Consider the following 17,780-nt stretch of genomic DNA (forward strand, 5'->3'; position numbering starts at 1 on the left):
CAGTGGGGCAACGCCATCCCTGCTGCACTTGATCTGGACGTGACACTTCAATTGATGCAACCTGCAATGGGATTATTTATTTTTATGCTGCTGGATCGCAACCTTCCACCTCAATCCCAACCTACCATGTCTAGTTTAGGAAATGGGCAGACATGTGCCAGGGTTTTATATTTAATCCTGAGCCGCCACGCCACAATTCTGACTTCAGAGGGCATCCCAGAATAGATAAGGAGAGGGTCTATAGACATATCAAACCAAACCCACGAGGAGCCAAACTCGAAAGGGATCTTTTGTGGGTTCAGGAAAGCACAATATGGGAGCAAGGAGTTGTCTAATTATTTTGCAACAGACACAGCCTGACCAAACTACAGTCTGCAGGAATAACTAAAGGCTGTTCATTAAACCACAGACTATTTAATACTGCCAGTTCCTTTATTTTTCAGTTATTAAAGCACTTGATCCGTCAATGACCCCCACACACCCACGAGATCCAGTTTAAACAGAAACACACCTGTATCTCTCCTTTCACTTCCATCATCACACTGACCTCGCCGCCGCCGCTGCCAAATGTCAGGGCAGGATTAAGCCCACCCTGTACATTTCCTCCCGCAGCCAAAACTCTGTTTTAAGTGTTCAAAGCTTCCAGTAAATTAGCGCTGTGGGTCTTTTCAAAGACGCTTTGTCACGTCTATTCGACGCAGCCGATACGCTGATTATAGGGCTTTGTGTCTGCGCAAGGTAAATCGGGAACATGAGCCTGGCAGGCTGCCTCTCCGTCACAGGAGGCTCAGGGCGGTAATTAATTTTTGCGTGGTTTGAATGGACTGGGCTCCAAATCCCAGTGGCTCATAAACTGTAAAGGTGCTCCACATGGCCTCTGAGCCTCGCAGGAACATTGTTCAGCTGTGGAGCTCCATCCATCTCTTGAGATAAGGTGGTTGGATGCCTGGGAGATAGAATCATTGAACTGCAGGGCTGGAAGGGACCCCAGGGTCATCTAGTCCAACCCCCCTCAATGCAGGAGTTGCAAGTGAAGAATCCCCAACTGGTGGCCATCAAACCTCCAAGGAACGAGAGTCCATCACCATCTGAGGGAGACTGTTCCACGGTGGAACAGCTCTTGCTGTCAGAAAGTTCTTCCTGATGTTTAGTCAAAAACTCCTTTCTTGTAATTTGAAGCCATGGGTTCGAGTCCTACCGTCCAGAGCAGGAGAGAACAAGGTTGCTTCCTCTTCCATGTGACAGCTTTTAAGATATTTGGATAGATGGCTATGTTGTCACCTCTCCATCTTCTCCAAGGTCAGAGGGCTTTTTCTTCTTTGGCGATCACTTGTAGCCGAGTAAGATTGTCTCCCATGAACACGCTTTTAACAGTGAGTCCGTAAGTGACTGTGGAGGCCATTTCTGGATCCACACGTCCTTCCACAGTGGGGACATTAGTTTCCAGGCAGGAGTTGATCCCGGTGTCTTCCTCTTAGTTCATTTCTCCCTTGCGTCCTGAGTTTGGGTGTCTTCAAAGCCCAGGACACCTTTGGTCAAGGCTGTTCTCCAACTGGAGCACTCACAGGCCAGTGTTTCCCAGTTGTTGGTGTTGATACTACATTTTTTTAGATCTGCTTTGAGAGAGTCTTTAAACCTCTATTGTTGACCACCAGCATTGCGCTTTCCATTTTAAAGTTCGGAATAGAGTAGTTGCTTTGGAAGACGATCATCAGGCATCTGCATAACATGACCAGTTGGCTTGTTGCAGGAAATGTACAGAGCGTCATAGAACTGTGGAGTTGGAAGGAACCAAAACGGTCATGTAGTCCAACCCAATGCCATGCAAGGCGATATTCACCCTTTGATATTCACACTTCTCTGAATTGCACGGTGCAGTTCTCCAGCCAAGGAATGGGTATGGAAATGGATATCCTAGAGTAAATGTTTCTCTCTGTGTATATAGAAATATGTTCTATTGGGGTAAATTGCTTTGCAGAAAAAAATAAAAAAAAATGGATCTATTAACCAAAGCTGCCTAGAAAATGCATTTATCAGCAGAAATTCTCATTGTAATGCTGATGAATTTTCATGAGGATTTATAGAAATAGTAATTGCCAAGTTGCTGCAGGAATGCGGGACCGCCTCTTCTGGTCTGCCCCGCGGAGGACCTTAAGGTCCACAAATGACAACATTTTGGAGGTCCCAAGTCGCAAGGTGGTTAGATTGGTTTCAACTAGGGCCAGGGCCTTTTCAGCACTGGCCCCGACTTGGTGGAACGCTCTGTCACAAGAGACCAGGGCCCTGCGGGACTTGACATCTTTCCTGAGGGCCTGCAAGACAGAGCAGTTCCGCCTGGCCTTTGGTTTGGACCCTTATGTTTCCCTCCCCTTATGGTTTTGATCCATGGGCTGCTGTAAGGGTATCAGGGGGTTGCTTGAGAGCAATCAGGCAAATTCCTCCCTGGTTGGCCGTAAAGCCTTGTTATTGGTGCCAAAAACCCTTCACCATGCAGAGCGCCACTCTTCCGTGGCTCCCTCATTCACTGGCAGAATCTGAGAGTGGGCAGTCCTTAAACCTTTCCCAGCAGAGTAGTTTCTTGACGTCCAATCTGTGCCTTCCCTCTCTGCGCGGAAGCCTACTGCGCAGGGAGGGCGTGGGTAATGGAGGACCTCTCTCCCCCCCCCCTCCTGCTTTGCTCAGGCAAGGTGTCCTGGCACCGCCTCACCTCCCCCGAGCTCTGAAGCTCCTCTCTGCTGGAGGCGTGGTTACTCTCCTCCACTGAGGAGGAGCTGCTTCCCACGATCTTTGGGGGCTCTCTGTAATCCATCCGGCTTTTCCCCTCTCCTCCCTTAGAATCATAGAATCATAGAGTTGGAAGAGACCACAAGGGTCATCGAGTCCAACCCCCTGCCAAGCAGGAAACACCATCAGAGCACTCCTGACATATGGTTGTCAAGCCTCTGCTTAAAGACCTCCAAAGAAGGAGACTCCACCACACTCCTTGGCAGCAAATTCCACTGTCGAACAGCTCTTACTGTCAGGAAGTTCTTCCTAATGTTTAGGTGGAATCTTCTTTCTTGTAGTTTGGATCCATTGCTCCGTGTCCGCTTCTCTGGAGCAGCAGAAAACAACCTTTCTCCCTCCTCCATGTGACATCCTTTTATATATTTGAACATGGCTATCATATCACCCCTTAACCTCCTCTTAGCCAATGGTAGTTCCCTGACAGCTACTTTTAAAATGAAGCTGCATTTTAAATTGCATTTTGACCTGGGTTGCTCTGGCCAGGGAGGGCGGGGTATAAATAAAAATTGTTGTTGTTGTTGTTGTTGTTGTTGTTGTTGTTGTTAGGGTTGGAATGGGAAGATTGAGAGAATCTGAAATTAACAGATCTGTCCCTGGTCTCTAGGATAAGCTAGTGACACACCTTTTTTTTGCACTAGGAGGATGAAGCTGGAGTCGGGGAAACAAGATTGCTGGGGTTGGACTAGATGACCCCTGGAGGTCATCTTCAGTTCTTTGATTCTGTGCTGCAGGGAAGGCAGATGAGTCCCTGCTCTTTCCCTCTTCATCCAGCAGGGGTCACGTTTGCTTAGTTTTGGCACGGAAGGTTCTGTGGACTTTCTGTTATCTGGGAAAAGGAAAGAGAGGAACATTGAAGAAACTCGCTCCACTTCTTAGGATTGCGCCAGCTCCAGAGATGCCGCTGTGCCCATCTTAAGTTCCATAATTGTGTAATTAGTGGAAGCAGCAAAAAGGGAGAGAGGATCAGTTGGTGCCGGAAGGTGGAGAGTGACTTGCGATGTGAAGAATGGTCTCCTCCAACAGACCCCGGCTGCTTGAAGATGTGAAAATCACCCTTTGCGTATCTAATTCAAAGGACGGCATGCCTTCCCCACTGCACAGACAGAGGAGCGGAATTTGCATCTGCATTTATTACCAGCTCTTCATAAAATATATATTGCATAATAAAGGCCAAGCGGGTAATACAGAGCATCTTTCAGGCTGGCTGCAGCCGGCCGTAACTCGCAGGGTAAATATTCTGCTTTGTTTAGGATTTATAAACCACAGGCCTCGTAAGGAGAGGAACCAAAACTTGCGAGGGGGTCAGCGAATTCGCCCCCCACCCATCTTCAGAATTGCAGTTTGGGGAACAGCCAGGGCCCTAAACCCCACAAGGAGCGTCCAGGAGGCTTGTGGAGTCGTGGAGTTGGAAGGGAACCCCAGAGGTCATCCAGACCAGCCCCCTGCAGTGCGTGAATCACAGGTAAAGCATCCCTGACAGGCTCCCTGCTGCTGTAAAGGGCTGTGCACCTGGGGCAGGTGATGCACTGGAAACCAAACACCTGAAACAGTTGTGTAATGAAGCTTGAGGCTAGACCTACATAAGAAATTAAGAAGATCCTGCAGGATGAGGCCAATGGCTCATCTAATCCAAGACTTTTCTCCCAGGGGTCAGCCAGATGCCCCCAATGTGAAACCTGCAAGCAGAACATGGGCACAAGAGCGCTCCCCACCCTCCTGTGGTCACCAGTAACTGGTATTCAGAAGCGAAGAAGAAGAAGAAGAAGAAGAAGAAGAAGAAGAAGAAGAGGAGGAGGAGGTGGAGGAGGAGGAGGAGGAGGAGGAGGAGGAGGAGGAGGAGGAGTTTGGATTTGATATCCCGCTTTATCACTACCCGAAGGAGTCTCAAAGCGGCTAACAATCCCCTTTCCCTTCCTCCCCCACAACAAACACTCTGTGAGGTGAGTGGGGCTGAGAGACTTCAAGAAGTGTGACTGGCCCAAGGTCACCCAGCAGCTGCATGTGGAGGAGCGGAGACGCGAACCCGGTTCCCCAGATTACAAGTCTACCGCTCTTAACCACTACACCACACTGGCTCTCAGAACTATGTGAGTTTCCGACATAGAGAACAGGATACTGGACTCAATGGCCCACTGGTCTGATCCAGCACACTCCTCTTGCAATCTTGTGCTCTTAGTGGTGATCCCAAAAGGAGCAAATTCTTGAGCAAAACTGTCCTCCCCACAGACTGCCATCTGTGATCATCGGTGATTCCTACTGCAGTTTGATGTGACATAAAAACTCTTTTTGGAAATGAAACATTCTCCAGACCCATTAGGTATTATTCAAAACTTCACTTGCAGACCTTTCTTCAAAATGATACAGAAACATCAAATGATGCACCCACAGGACATATGCCAGTCTGAGGCATAAACTCAGCATCTTACAACAAATGAACTAATTCCAACAGTCCTAGAAGCAGAGGCTTGTCTCTCCCCATAATCTGCACTCCAGCCTGAGGCTGTTTTCCTGGAGAGCTGCCTTTCTTCCATGGAGTCTGAGAACAAAGACTCCAGCCACCCCCTTTCCAGGATGGCAGATTTGCAATTCAATACCTCTCATGTGATCTAAGGTTAAACACTCATGCGTTGGCTAGCAGAAAACAATCATTAATTATCCACTCAGTTAAAGCTCAGAGTCCCTTAGAGTTAAACCCTTTCACCCCTACCACCCACTGGCATTCCCATTTCAGCGAATATTAAACAATTACGCTTAACAATTGCTTCATTGCAGAGGGAGGGGGGGGGAGTTGAACTTTGGGACCCCCTCCCAACTCTTCAGCCCTTTTTATTTTCTTTACAAACTTTGTTGTTGTTGTTTAAAAAACAAACCATCCCCAATTACTGCCACCCAGTTCTACGATATGACGCTGCGATCTCTTCCTCCGAGAATGTGGATGAATGCAAAAATGCTCTTTCTTCCCTGAGCCATTTAAGAAAGGGAAGTGTAAACAGTTGTGTCTGCTTTCCCTGCCTCGAATTCTTTGCCAAATTGGTAATTATGAGAACGAGGCTTTGAGACTTGATGCGCCTGATCTTTCCGGGGGAGAGGAAATGCTTCCCCGCCATCTGCCGGAGCGCCGTTCCCCAGTTCATTTCCTCCACCGCACCCTGACAGACTAATCGCTGTGTCTCCCTGTCTCTCTCTCTCTCTGTGTATTTATGGAAAACGCAGAGAGCGCTAAACGAACACACAACATATCCATTAAGGCCTTTGGGATGTGGCCTGGGTTTCTGGAATCCCTGGAAGGCTATAGCTCCGTGACAGAACATCTGCTTTGAACGCAGGTGGTCCTAGCGGCATTTCCTGGTAGGGCTAAGAGCATCTCCGGCCCCAACCCCCTGGAGGGATGCTGCAAGTCAGTGAAGGATATACTGAGCAAAATGGACCAATGGTCTGGCTCATTATAAGGTACTTTCCCATGTCCCCAAGAGGCTTACATTTCATGCTTCGTCGTCATCATCATCATCATCATATTTGTATACAGTGGTACCTTGGGATAAGTACTTTATTTGTTCCGGAGGTCCGTTCTTAACCTGAAACTGTTCTTAACCTGAAGCACCACTTTAGCTAATGGGGCCTCCTGCTGCCGCCGCGCCACCGCTGCACGATTTCTGTTCTCATCCTGAAGCAAAGTTCTTAACCCGAGGTACTATTTCTGGGTTAGTGGAATCTGTAACCTGAAGTGTCTGTAACCCAAGGTAGCACTGTACCATCTTTCTATCTTACAATACTCAAGGCGGCTTACAAGCTGAAGAAAGAAAAAATGTACACCTTATAACACACTAATGCAATACAAAAATGTGGTAATAAAACATAGCTTTAAAATAAGCAACCTACATAAAAAAGTAACATTCAACAATCATTAGAATAGTATAAAATAACAATATCAACATATAAAAGTTAAACAGAAATCCACTCAACAGTTACAATAAATAATTTCTAAACTATAATCAATAAAACAACAGCAAGCCGTGGTAAATAAAATAATACAATACAAATTGAGAAGCAGAGACTAGAGGGTGGAGCAAGGCAGATGGAAGGAGGCCATGCCTGACGAAGTCTCTCCCCTCACAGTTCTTCCTCCAGGACCAAAACAGGGAGCTGTGTTGCAATAAGCCGGTTGAGACGCTTGGATTTGCCAAGCGTGTCTTCCTCTTTGCACTTTCTCCCTCGCGTCCTGAGTTGAGTGTCTTCAAAGCCCATGACACCTTTGGTCAAGGCTGTTCTCCAACTGGAGCGCTCGCAGGCCAGTGTTTCCCAATTGTTGGTGTTAATACTACATTTTTTAAAGATTTGCCTTGAGAGAGTCTTTAAACCTCTTTTGTTGACCACCAGCATTACGCTTTCCATTTTAAAGTTCGGAATAGATGATCATCAGGCATCCACACGACATGACCAGTCCAACGAAGTTGATGTTGAAGAATCATTGCTCCACCACGGGCGATCTTTGCTTCTTCCAGTACACTAGCATTAGTTTGCCTGTCTTCCCAAATGATGTGTAAAAAAATTTGGAGACACCATTGATGGAATCTCCCTTGCATCCTGAGTTCGAATGTCTTCAAAGCCCATGACACCTTTGGTCAAGGCTGTTCTCCAACTGGAGCGCTCGCAGGCCAGTGTTTCCCAGTTGTCAGTGTTTATACTACATTTTTTAAGATTTGCCTTGAGAGAGTCTTTAAACCTCTTTTGTTGACCACCAGCATCATGCTTTCCATTTTAAAGTTCGGAATAGAGTAGTTGCTTTGGAAGAGGATCATCAGGCATCCACAGAACATGACCAGGCGAACGAAGTTGATGTGGAAGAATTGTTGCAGCAATGATTCATTGGAAGTCCACGATTTCCAGCTCTCTCTCACTGCCTCCCTCCCTCCCACACACACACATGTGTTGCTTTGAGTTCAGCACCGCAATCTCTGTTCCGTATTGATCCTCCTGCTCACGGGGCAGGAGAAACCTCTTTGAACTCAAGAGATCCTGCACTTTCCTCCCCTGTTCTTAGGAAGCACCGAGCTTGCAGTCGATAACAAATGCCGTGGAGATGGAAGGCGCTTTGCGAGCGGAATTTTAACTGAAATTCTCCTGGCTGGGCTGACAGGCGCCCCAGAGCATCTCCTTTCAAGGCAGAGGCCAGCTCTGTCGGGGATCACAACCTAAAAGAGACCGCGAGTTCCATTTCCTGTGGGAGAAAATATCCTACACTCCACTAATATTCATACATTTCACAATGCAGGGCAGTGTTGCTCTTTGCTCAAATATATATAAAGAGCTCGTTCAGACGTTTATTGTTCATTGATTTATTCAAAGGCCGCTTATCTCCCTCTCTTTGCTCAGAAGGGCTCCTGGAGCAGCTTATGTGTCAAGGAATGCAACACGGTCCTTGCCCTCCGTCTAAAATGACACGGCACAAAAGGAAACAGGGATGGGGAGGGAAGAGGAAAACAAGCGAGCTGAGGCACCAAGCATTAAGATCAGCAAATAAAACCCACTCCATTTTAGAGTCAGAATTGTAGAGTTGGAAGGGACCCTGAGGCTTATCTGGTCCAACCCCCGCAATGCAGCCTTTCTTTATTATGTCTTTTGTGTTGTTATTTTGCATTGCTATGCTGTGATTCGCCCTGTGGTGTTTGGATGAAGGGCAGTATAAAAACTGAATAGATAAATAAAATGTGGCATGTACTCCGTAATGAAATGCAAGAGTCCCCATCTATGCTGGCATTCTGCTGGCTCTGGAAGATGCATCTGGTACGCAGGCTGAGACCCTCCCTGCCCAAGCACTGTCTGGCCAGTGTGGTGCATGCTCTGGTTATCTCCTGCTTGGACTACTGCAATGCGCTCTACGTGGGGCTATCTTTGAAGGTGACCTGGAAACTACAACTAATCCAGAATGCGGCAGCTAGACTGGTGACTGGGATCAGCCGCCAAGACCACATAACACCAGTCTTGAAAGACCTACATTGGCTCCCAGTACGTTTCCAAGCACAATTCAAAGTGTTGGGGCTGACCTTTAAAGCCCTAAACTGCCTCGGTCCAGTATACTTGAAGGAGCGTCTCCAGCCCCATCGTTCAGCCCAGACACTGAGGTCCAGCTCCGAGGGCCTTCTGGCGGTTCCCTTGCTGCGAGAAGCGAGGTTACAGCAAGCCAGACAGAGGGCCTTCTTGGTGGTGGCACCCGCAGAACGCCTGTGGAAAGCCCTCCCAGAGAAAACAACTACCAGACTTTTAGGAGACATCTGAAGGCAGCCCTGTTCAGGAAAGCTTTTAATATTTAATGCTGTATTGTTTTTAACACTCAGTTGGGATTTATTATTATTATTATTATTATTATTATTATTATTATTATTATTTACACCATACACCAGCACACCTTCCATTGTTCAACCTGAGCCTCTTGTTTTTAATTACTGTGGTGTGTTTTTTAATGGAATTGCTTTACTATGTATTTTATTTATGAATGTTTATAGTTTGAACCTCATCTGTTAGAAAAACTCATGGCAATGACTACCGATTAGTTTCCGGGACCAATTCAAAGCGCTGGTATATAGCCTTAATTGGCCCAGGGCCACAATACCTCTTCCCATATGAACCTACCCGGACCCTGAAATCATCTTCTGACACCCTCCTTCACGTGCCTCTTCCTCGAGAGGTTCGGAGGGTGGCAACGCGAGAACGGGGCCTTCTCTGCAGTGGCTCCCCGTCTGTGGAATGCTCTCCCCAGGGAAGTTTGCCTGGCACCTTCATTATACACCTTTAGGCGCCAGGCAAAAATGTTCCTTTTTAACCAGGCCTTTGGTTGATTTGATTGACATCCAACACCCTTTTAGAATGTGGCTTGGGGGGGGCAGGGGGCCGGTCCACTGTCCCTCAGACATTGTGGGGGCCAGACTATATTTTTTTTTTGGGGGGGGGGGAATGAATGAATTCCTATGCCCCACAAATAACCCAGAGATGCATTTTCAATTAAAGCACGCATTCTACTGATGTAAAAACACGCTGATTCCTGGTCCGTCCGCCGGCTGGATTTAGAAGACGACTGGGCCGGATCCAGCCCCCGGGCCTTAGTTTGGCTGCCCATGAGATTCTGAAACAGGGGTCAGCAACCTTTTTCAGCCCTAGGCTGGTCCACTGTCCCTCAGACCATGTGGTGGGCCGGACTATATTTTGAAAAAAATAATGAACAAATTCCTATGCTCCACAAATAACCCAGAGACGCATTTTAAATAAAAGGACACATTCTGCTCATGTAAAAACACGCTGATTCCCGGACCATCCGTGGGCCGGATTGAGAAGGTGATTGGGCTGGATCCGGTCCCCTGGGCCTTAGGTTGCCTACCCATGATCTAGAAACATGATGTGCCCACACTGTTTGTTTTCTTGCTGCTTTGGCATCGCCTAAGGGACGCGGGTGGCGCTGTGGGTTAAAGCCTCAGCGCCTAGGGCTTGCTGATCGAAAGGTCGGCGGTTCGAATCCCCACAGCGGGGTGCGCTCCCGTTGCTCGGTCCCAGCGCCTGCCAACCTAGCAGTTCGAAAGCACTCTCGGGTGCAAGTAGATAAATAGGGACCGCTTACTAGCAGGAAGGTAAACAGCGTTTCCGTGTGCGGCTCTGGCTCGCCAGATGCAGCTTGTCACGCTGGCCACGTGACCTGGAAGTGTCTCCGGACAGCGCTGGCCCCCGGCCTCTTTGAGTGAGATGGGTGCACAACCCTAGAGTCTGTCAAGACTGGCCCGTATGGGCAGGGGTACCTTTACCTTTACCTTTACCTTTTACCTCTCGCCTGACCCTCGTTCCTCTCTTGCCCACAGGCAAAGCCTATGCACCAGAGTTCTACTACGATACGTACAACCCGCTGTGGCAGAATCGGGCCCGCGTCTACGCCTACAGCCTCGAGTGGACTCAGATGAACCCGGACGCTGTGGACCGCATCCTCACGTACCACCTGGGCATCCGGCAGGTGAGAGTCTCAGGCGCTTCTTCCGAAGCAGGGCGAGGTGCCTTTTGCCCAACTCCAATCTCATCTCCTGTTTCAACTCGCTTTTTGTCTCTGTCAATTAGAAGGATTTTTTTTGGGGGGGGGCGACGTGCGATGTACAAAAGAGGGTTTTCGATGTGCAAAATGAATTTGCAGCTCTCTGGGATGCAGAGCTGAACAGGAAGATGATAGACGTGGTCCCGGTTGAAGCTGGAGGGCTGCAGGAATCTCAGCAAAAAAAAAAAAAAGGAGAGATGTTTTGCAGCAGAAACGGACACCTGCGGTGTCATCACATCTGCTGCATGAGCTTCACGTTGTGTTTTTTTCCCTGGTTGTTGAGGGAAAGGCAGACGGGGCACAGAACTCTGTCTATGGAGCCCAACATATTTCAAAGGGAACTCTTTTGTGTACAAAGATGGAAAGTTGGTTGTGCCTGAATCTTGTGGTGTAGCTTTCTGACCAAACGCCATGCATACATTTATTAGAGGAAAGCGTCCATACAAATATCCATTTCAGTGAAAATAGCAAACCCATCATTTTAGGGATAAACTTGTTCTCAGAATGAGGTAGGTTTGGGGAAACCACAGAAACAAAACTGTGTAGAAGGAGAAATCAGTGCTAAAATGCTAATGCATTTTCACGAAGACTTTAAAAAATAATCTGAAAGTGACGTAGAAAGAAGCCAGCCTTTAATAGCACATGCATAAGAAGGCTGGCTTCTTCTGCAAAGAAACTGGGTGCATTACCGCAAGATTATTTTCCTAAATTGGACTGCCAACTTACTGCTGGTCACTGGTGTGTAAGGCCACTCCCAGAAAGTCTTGCAAAGCTTGAGTGGTGATTGAGAGCAGGTAAGAAAAAGTCCTTCTTTGCACAGCACAGAGCTAGACTGTGGAACTCTCTCAAGAGTCTCCTCCAGCACCAGAATTCAGAAGCATCCATTCTTTGGTGATCAGCCTTCTTGATGGTCCAGCTCTCACTTCCATACATCACTACTGGGAAAACCATAGCTTTTACTATACGGACCTTGGTTGGCAACAAACTTTGCTGCTACACAACTGTTATTGCTCTTGGTCTCAGACATCAGGAGGGCACCGGATCAGCAAAGGCCGACCTAGACTTTGCAGGATAAACCAACGGCGAAGTGAGAAGATTATGGGCAGCCTTTGGCCTTGGTCGAGGACAACCTCCTGATGAGCAGGACCAATTCTTTGGACATCATTGACTAGTTCCCAGCTTTCCCTGTGGATGAGATGATGCAAAGCGAAGGCTGGCTTTTGTATCTGCCTGCCAGCTTTGGTCAGGAACAATAATTACATCCTCCTTTATCTGAGGAGTTACATGAGCACTTTGATATTCCTTACATCCTCACAAGTGACACCTGCGAGGCGGGTTTGTCTTCAGAAAGGCAAGATGGCGGGACATGTTCGGCGCTCCCCGGATCGGCTGCTCGAGACGCAGGGCCCCCAGGCAAAGCTTACAAGGCATTATCAAAGAGCACTCGTGGAGATAAGCAGCTTTTGAAAGGGCTGACATGTCTGCGACGGGGAGTTGGCTCACCTCAGCTCTCGCGGCAAGAGCACGTTTCAGGCAGAGCAACGGGATGTGAGCTGCTTGCCGTTCGGTGGGGAAGCTCAAAGCGTTCTGGAACAGCTCTGCTTGGGCCTCGTGCTATTTGCTTTCTTGCTAGGTGGGGCTGTGCCAAGAGGGGAAGCACGTTGGAGGCAGTTCTGCCAGCTTGCACTTGGTCCATACATCACTACTGGGAAAACCATAGCTTTTACTATACGGACCTTTGTTGGCAAGTTGATGTCTCTACCTCTTTTACAGCCATCCAAATCGGTGGTCATCTCTGCCTCCTGTGGGAGGGAGTTCCACAGTCTACCTCTGAACCGTGTGAGGAAGTGAATGGTCACAAATGGCCCCTTTCAGAAGAGGCTCAAATCAGTGTGGTGTAGTGGTTAAGAGAGGTGGACTCGTAATCTGGTGAACCGGGTTCGCTTCCCTGCTCCTCCACATGCAGCTGCTGGGTGACCTTGGGCCAGTCACGCTTCTTTGAAGTCTCTCAGCCCCACTCACCTGACAGAGTGTTTGTTGTGGGGGAGGAAGGGAAAGGAGAATGTTAGCCGCTTTGAGACTCCTTCGGGTAGTAATAAAGAGGGATATCAAATCCAAACTCTTCTTCTCCTTCATCTATGGACCGTCCCCTAAAGTTATGGTGACTGGGCCAGGAAGAGGGTGCAAAGAACATCCATTTTCATTCATTTGCGTTCATTTGGTTAATTGGTTCATTCATTCATCAAGTGCAAATCCATAAATGTGCACACTGCAAAACCTCAGTGATGGTGCCACTCCCTGGTTTAGGAAGTTGTGACTGCTTAGCCTGGAGAAGAGAGGACTATGGGGTGAGATGATTGCTGTCTTCAAAGATCCAAAAGGCTGTCACATGGAAGATGGAGCAAGCTTTTCTTCTATTGCTCTGGAAGGGAGGAGATTCTGTGGGATGTGAAACACAAGAGCAGTCAAGTACAACATTCCTAGAGTGAACATGTTTACACATGGGGAGGAATGTTTGTCCAGCCAGCAGGTAAACTTCCTGTTTCCTTCTGGGCTGGGACAGACTTCCTCTGCATGTGACTAGAGGTGGGCGTGGCCTCACCTGTTCAGGTAACGACAAAAGCACAGGGCAGGGCAGCCATCTCTCTCTCTTTGACTACGTGCATCGAAGAAGCAACATCTGCTTAGCCAAAGATGCTCTCTTGGCCTCCAGCCAAGAGAGGACAAAGGGATTGTCTCCTTATGGGATAGTCTCCAGGTGTATGTTACTTTTCTAAGCTAAGTCTGCCTTCTGGGATCCGATTGTGAACAGAATGTGAGTAAATTCTTTTTATACTTTTATAGAAGACTGTGTCGTGTCTTATCTTTTATGAGGGAATAAGGGGGAAATACCAGAACAGTTATTCTAGAGGCTTTAGCGAGCCTGAGCAAACGCATCCGCTGTGAGTTTAAAAAAGGGAATGTTACTCTGCTAAATTGTGAACTTGTTAACACAAGTTGGAAAGGCTATAATCAAACAATATATCCTCTCCTGCATCCCTGAACATTCCTACAGATTCCAGCTAAATATTAGGCAAGAACCGTTCAACAGTAGAGCAGTCTGCCTTGGAAAATGGTGGGCTCACCACTGGAGGTTTCTGAGCAGAGCTTGGCTGGCCACCTGCCATGGATGCTTTCGTTGAGATTCCTGCCTTGCAGAGGGTTGGACTAGATAACCTTTGGGGATCACAACTCTACAGTTCTATCAGTGTATTGTTCTCACCCACCTTGGAACCTTATGGTGAAGGGTGAGTAGGACATCTTTCAAATAAACAGCCGCAATCTTTTAAATGTCCTGGAGTGCCCATCAGGGAGCCTTCGCTTGGAGCTGCTCTTGACTGGGTTATGTGACTCAACTGCAAATGGGGATTTTCACGTGTGTGTTTGTTTGAGGAAGAGAGAAAGAGACTCCGCTCTCTTCCTTCATTATGCCGTGATATCTCCTGGAGCCAGGGTGATAATTAGACGCCTTCTTCCCTGTTAACACCTGCTGCGAATTTGCTTAAGAGTTAGTCTGCCCAGCGATAACGTTCAAGAAATCTCTCAATGCAAACACATTTGCAGAAGTGAATATCCCTCTTTGACTCAGTTGTGGAACCTGATAAGGAGTGGGAATGAGTGTTAAATAATACAGTTTGATCTTTAGGCACACCAGTCTTCCTGGGGTGGCTTGAAGGCAGATCAAATTCTCACCCACATGTTAAAAAGAAAAAAGAAAAATCAGCTCAAGGGACTTTCCTCATCTGCAACCGTAACACTTAAAAAAATCATCCATGGTCCTGTGACCCCTTTTGCCCGTGGGAAATGCAGTTGTGTTACGTGCCACATACTTAGGGCTACAGTCTTACTCATCTTTACCTGGGATTGCAGATAAAGGAAAGCTTACGTTCTCACTGAAAGCCGTGAGAATTCCTTCTGAGAAGGCGTGGTGAGGATTGTGCTGTTGATTTCAGGTGTGGTAAGAATCTTATACAATTCTTGCTATCCAGATTTGTCCAAGGAGGTTGAGGCTCCACATTAACTGTTGTGGATTGTGGCTCACCATCTGCCATGTTTCCATTGTTGGAAAGCAGAGCAGGGAACATCAGTTCATCCTTAGTGAAATCCTTGTGTGGTTGAGTGTGCATCTCTGTGTGGCTTAAAGGCACAGTCACTGTCAGGAGCTCGTCCTACACTCAAGTAGGACCCTGGCAGAGACGCATGCCCAACTGGCATGTTCTCTCCCTCCTGGTCAATAGTTCGGGAGCTTCAAAAGCTTTCTTCAGCCCGAACATCACAGCGACCGATGCCAACCGACACCGGCACACTTAGGGATCTGCAGAGTTTGCGCATCATGTGTAACAGACCTCAGCAACTCAGCATTTTGGCTAATCTACTTTATTTACATATGAACACACACTGAGCACTGCAACATGGCTCCCTCTCTCTCTCTCTAGCATCAGACAGCAAAGAGAAAAAGAGCAAAGGACAACAGTCCCACTTCACAGAACACAATAACACAAACATCCTGTCTCTGTCACTTCCCACTCTGTGGAGTCAAAACATACTCCGTCATGTGAAAGACAACAATCTCATGACTGCAATCATGGAGCAGGAATTCTAACAGTCACATCCTTTACCGAGCTGCGTGGATCTTTTCCGACACCAACTTTGGTCTGACTTGCAACTGGATCTAAACCGAGAACACCCTCCACCATTTCTGTTTTTCCTCTGTTCTTCAAAAGTGAATTCCTTACCCTCTGCTTTTGCAAATCCAGTTTTCTGCTGTGACATACACAAGCTGGTTAGGGATAGAGGTTGGAGCTGAAGGTGTCCAGGGGAGGTTGACGAAGAAGGTGATGGGTTTGGAAACCAAGCCTGATGAGAAATGGCTGCAGGAATTCTGTGTGTTTAGCCTGGAGAAGAGAAGAAGACTGACAGTGGGGATGATGGCCACCTTCCAATATCTGAAGGGCTACCAAGCGGAAGATGGAACAAGCTTGTTTTCTGCTGCTCCAGAGGGCGGGACCCGAACCAATGGATTCAAATGACAGGAAAGGAGATTCTAACTAAAGATCAGGAAGAACTTTCTGACAGGAAGAGCTGTTCAACAGAGCTTGGATGACTACCTGCCATGGGTGCTCTAGCTAAGATCCCTGCATTGCAGGGGGTTGGACTAGATGACCCCCGGGTTCCTTCCAACTCTACAATTCTACAATTCCATGAATCCATTTTCTGTCTTTTAGAAACCTTTTCTGCACTGTCAAAAAGTCAATTTTTTTATGGCAGTGTCCTAAAGTCAGGGAGGGGAACCAGCCCTGCGGCCAAACCGTGGCATTATCAGGACCAGGCTCTGACCAGCTGAGCTATCCAGCTATCCAGGGATTGGAATATTTGGATGACTTCCAGCGGCAGACAAATTGTATATATTTAGGCGACTCTTGCCTTTATGGAGCAGGCTAGGGTTCGTTTTTATTTATTTTCCATTCATTTCATAAAATCTATATGCCATAGAGGAAAAAACTCGAAGATAAAAAAAAAAAAAATTCAAATCATCACTAAAACTTTTACAACCATCATTTTAAACATACACACAGTTAAAGCCACAATAGAGTGGACTAGAACTCGGTAAAACTCGGTAAAACTCAAACTTCCTAAACATCTGGGTAGGCTGGTCTAAAAAAGAATGTGCTTCCGCAGGTGCTGAAAAGAATACAGTGGAAGTGCCTCCCTAATATCAATAAGCAGGGATTTCCAAAGTGTCCACCACACTTTTTTGTCTGATGTTTAAGCCCTGCTAAAGATAATAATAATAATAATAATAATAATAATAATAATAATATATTTATACCCCGCCCTCCCCAGCCAAGGCCGGGCTCAGGGTGGCTAACGAGCAATAATAAAAACAAGTTGAATGAATGCAACTTAAAAACAAGATTAAAATGCAACAATTAAAATATTGAAACATTAAAATATTAAAATGTAGCCTCATCGCAGGAAGAGAAAGGAAAACGGAAAAAAAAGAGGGGGAGGGAATCAAACTGATTCCAAGCCAAAGGCCAGGCAGAACAACTCTGTCTTACAGGCCCTGTGGAAAGAAATCAGATCCCGCAGGGCCCTGGTCTCATGAGGCAGAGCGTTCCACCAGGCTGAGGCCAGTGTTGAAAAGGCCCTGGCTCTGGTTGCGGCTAATCTGACTTCCTTAGGGCCTGGGACCTCTAGGGTGTTGCTATTTATGGACCTTAAGGTGCTCCATGGGGCATACCGGGAGAGGTGGTCCTGTAGGTATGAGCGTCCTAGGCCATGATGAGGAATGATGAGGAATCTGTCAATTTAGGTCATACTGGAACCAAGCTATTTGAGGAACTGCTTGAAGAACCCATATAGAATCTTAGAATCCTAGAACTGTAGAGCTGGATGAGGCCCTGAGGTTCATCTAGACCAATCCCCTTCAATGCTGGAAGATGCTCAGCCCCTGAAATCAGACTTACTTTCCGCTCCACCTTCTGACTGGCAGTTGCCAGAGTCAGGGTTTTCTTGGTGTTGGCTCCACATCTGTGGAATGCCCTTAACAGTAGCTGCCTTTAAGCAGCCCTTCAAAACTTTTTTGAAAACTTTCTTGAAAACACTGAAGTGTTGGATCTAGAAGGCTTCAACAATGCATTTGGCTGGCATGCATATTTGTGGTACGATAAGGTAAAAGCACATAAAGCGTTTAAAAATCATATTGTTAGAAAAGCATTGTTTAATGTTTGGATAAGATATAAGGATTTGTCAGAAAAGAAAACCCCAAGATGGTTGTCACCAATGGAAGCGAAGGCACAGAAAAAACTCAATATGGAGGCCAAATGGCCGAAATACTGGGAAATTCTGGAACAGGATGGAGACAGAATAAAATTGCAGAGCT

General features: G+C 47.1%; 1 protein-coding gene across 2 annotated transcripts in view; it reads left to right on the top strand.

The window, feature by feature from the left end:
- The window catches only part of MDGA2 (MAM domain containing glycosylphosphatidylinositol anchor 2), a 379,533-nt gene that overhangs the window by 319,871 nt on the left and 41,882 nt on the right, over window positions 1-17,780 (top strand). For both annotated transcript variants that reach the window (XM_083434972.1, XM_083434973.1), the window contains exon 10: window positions 10,632-10,780. In XM_083434972.1, coding sequence (XP_083291098.1) covers window positions 10,632-10,780 — 149 coding nt within the window. The remainder of the gene's footprint in view (window positions 1-10,631; window positions 10,781-17,780) is intronic.

The sequence above is a fragment of the Podarcis tiliguerta genome, assembly GCF_965153285.1.
Source record: "Podarcis tiliguerta genome assembly, chromosome: 1".
NCBI classification, from domain to species: domain Eukaryota; kingdom Metazoa; phylum Chordata; class Lepidosauria; order Squamata; family Lacertidae; genus Podarcis; species Podarcis tiliguerta.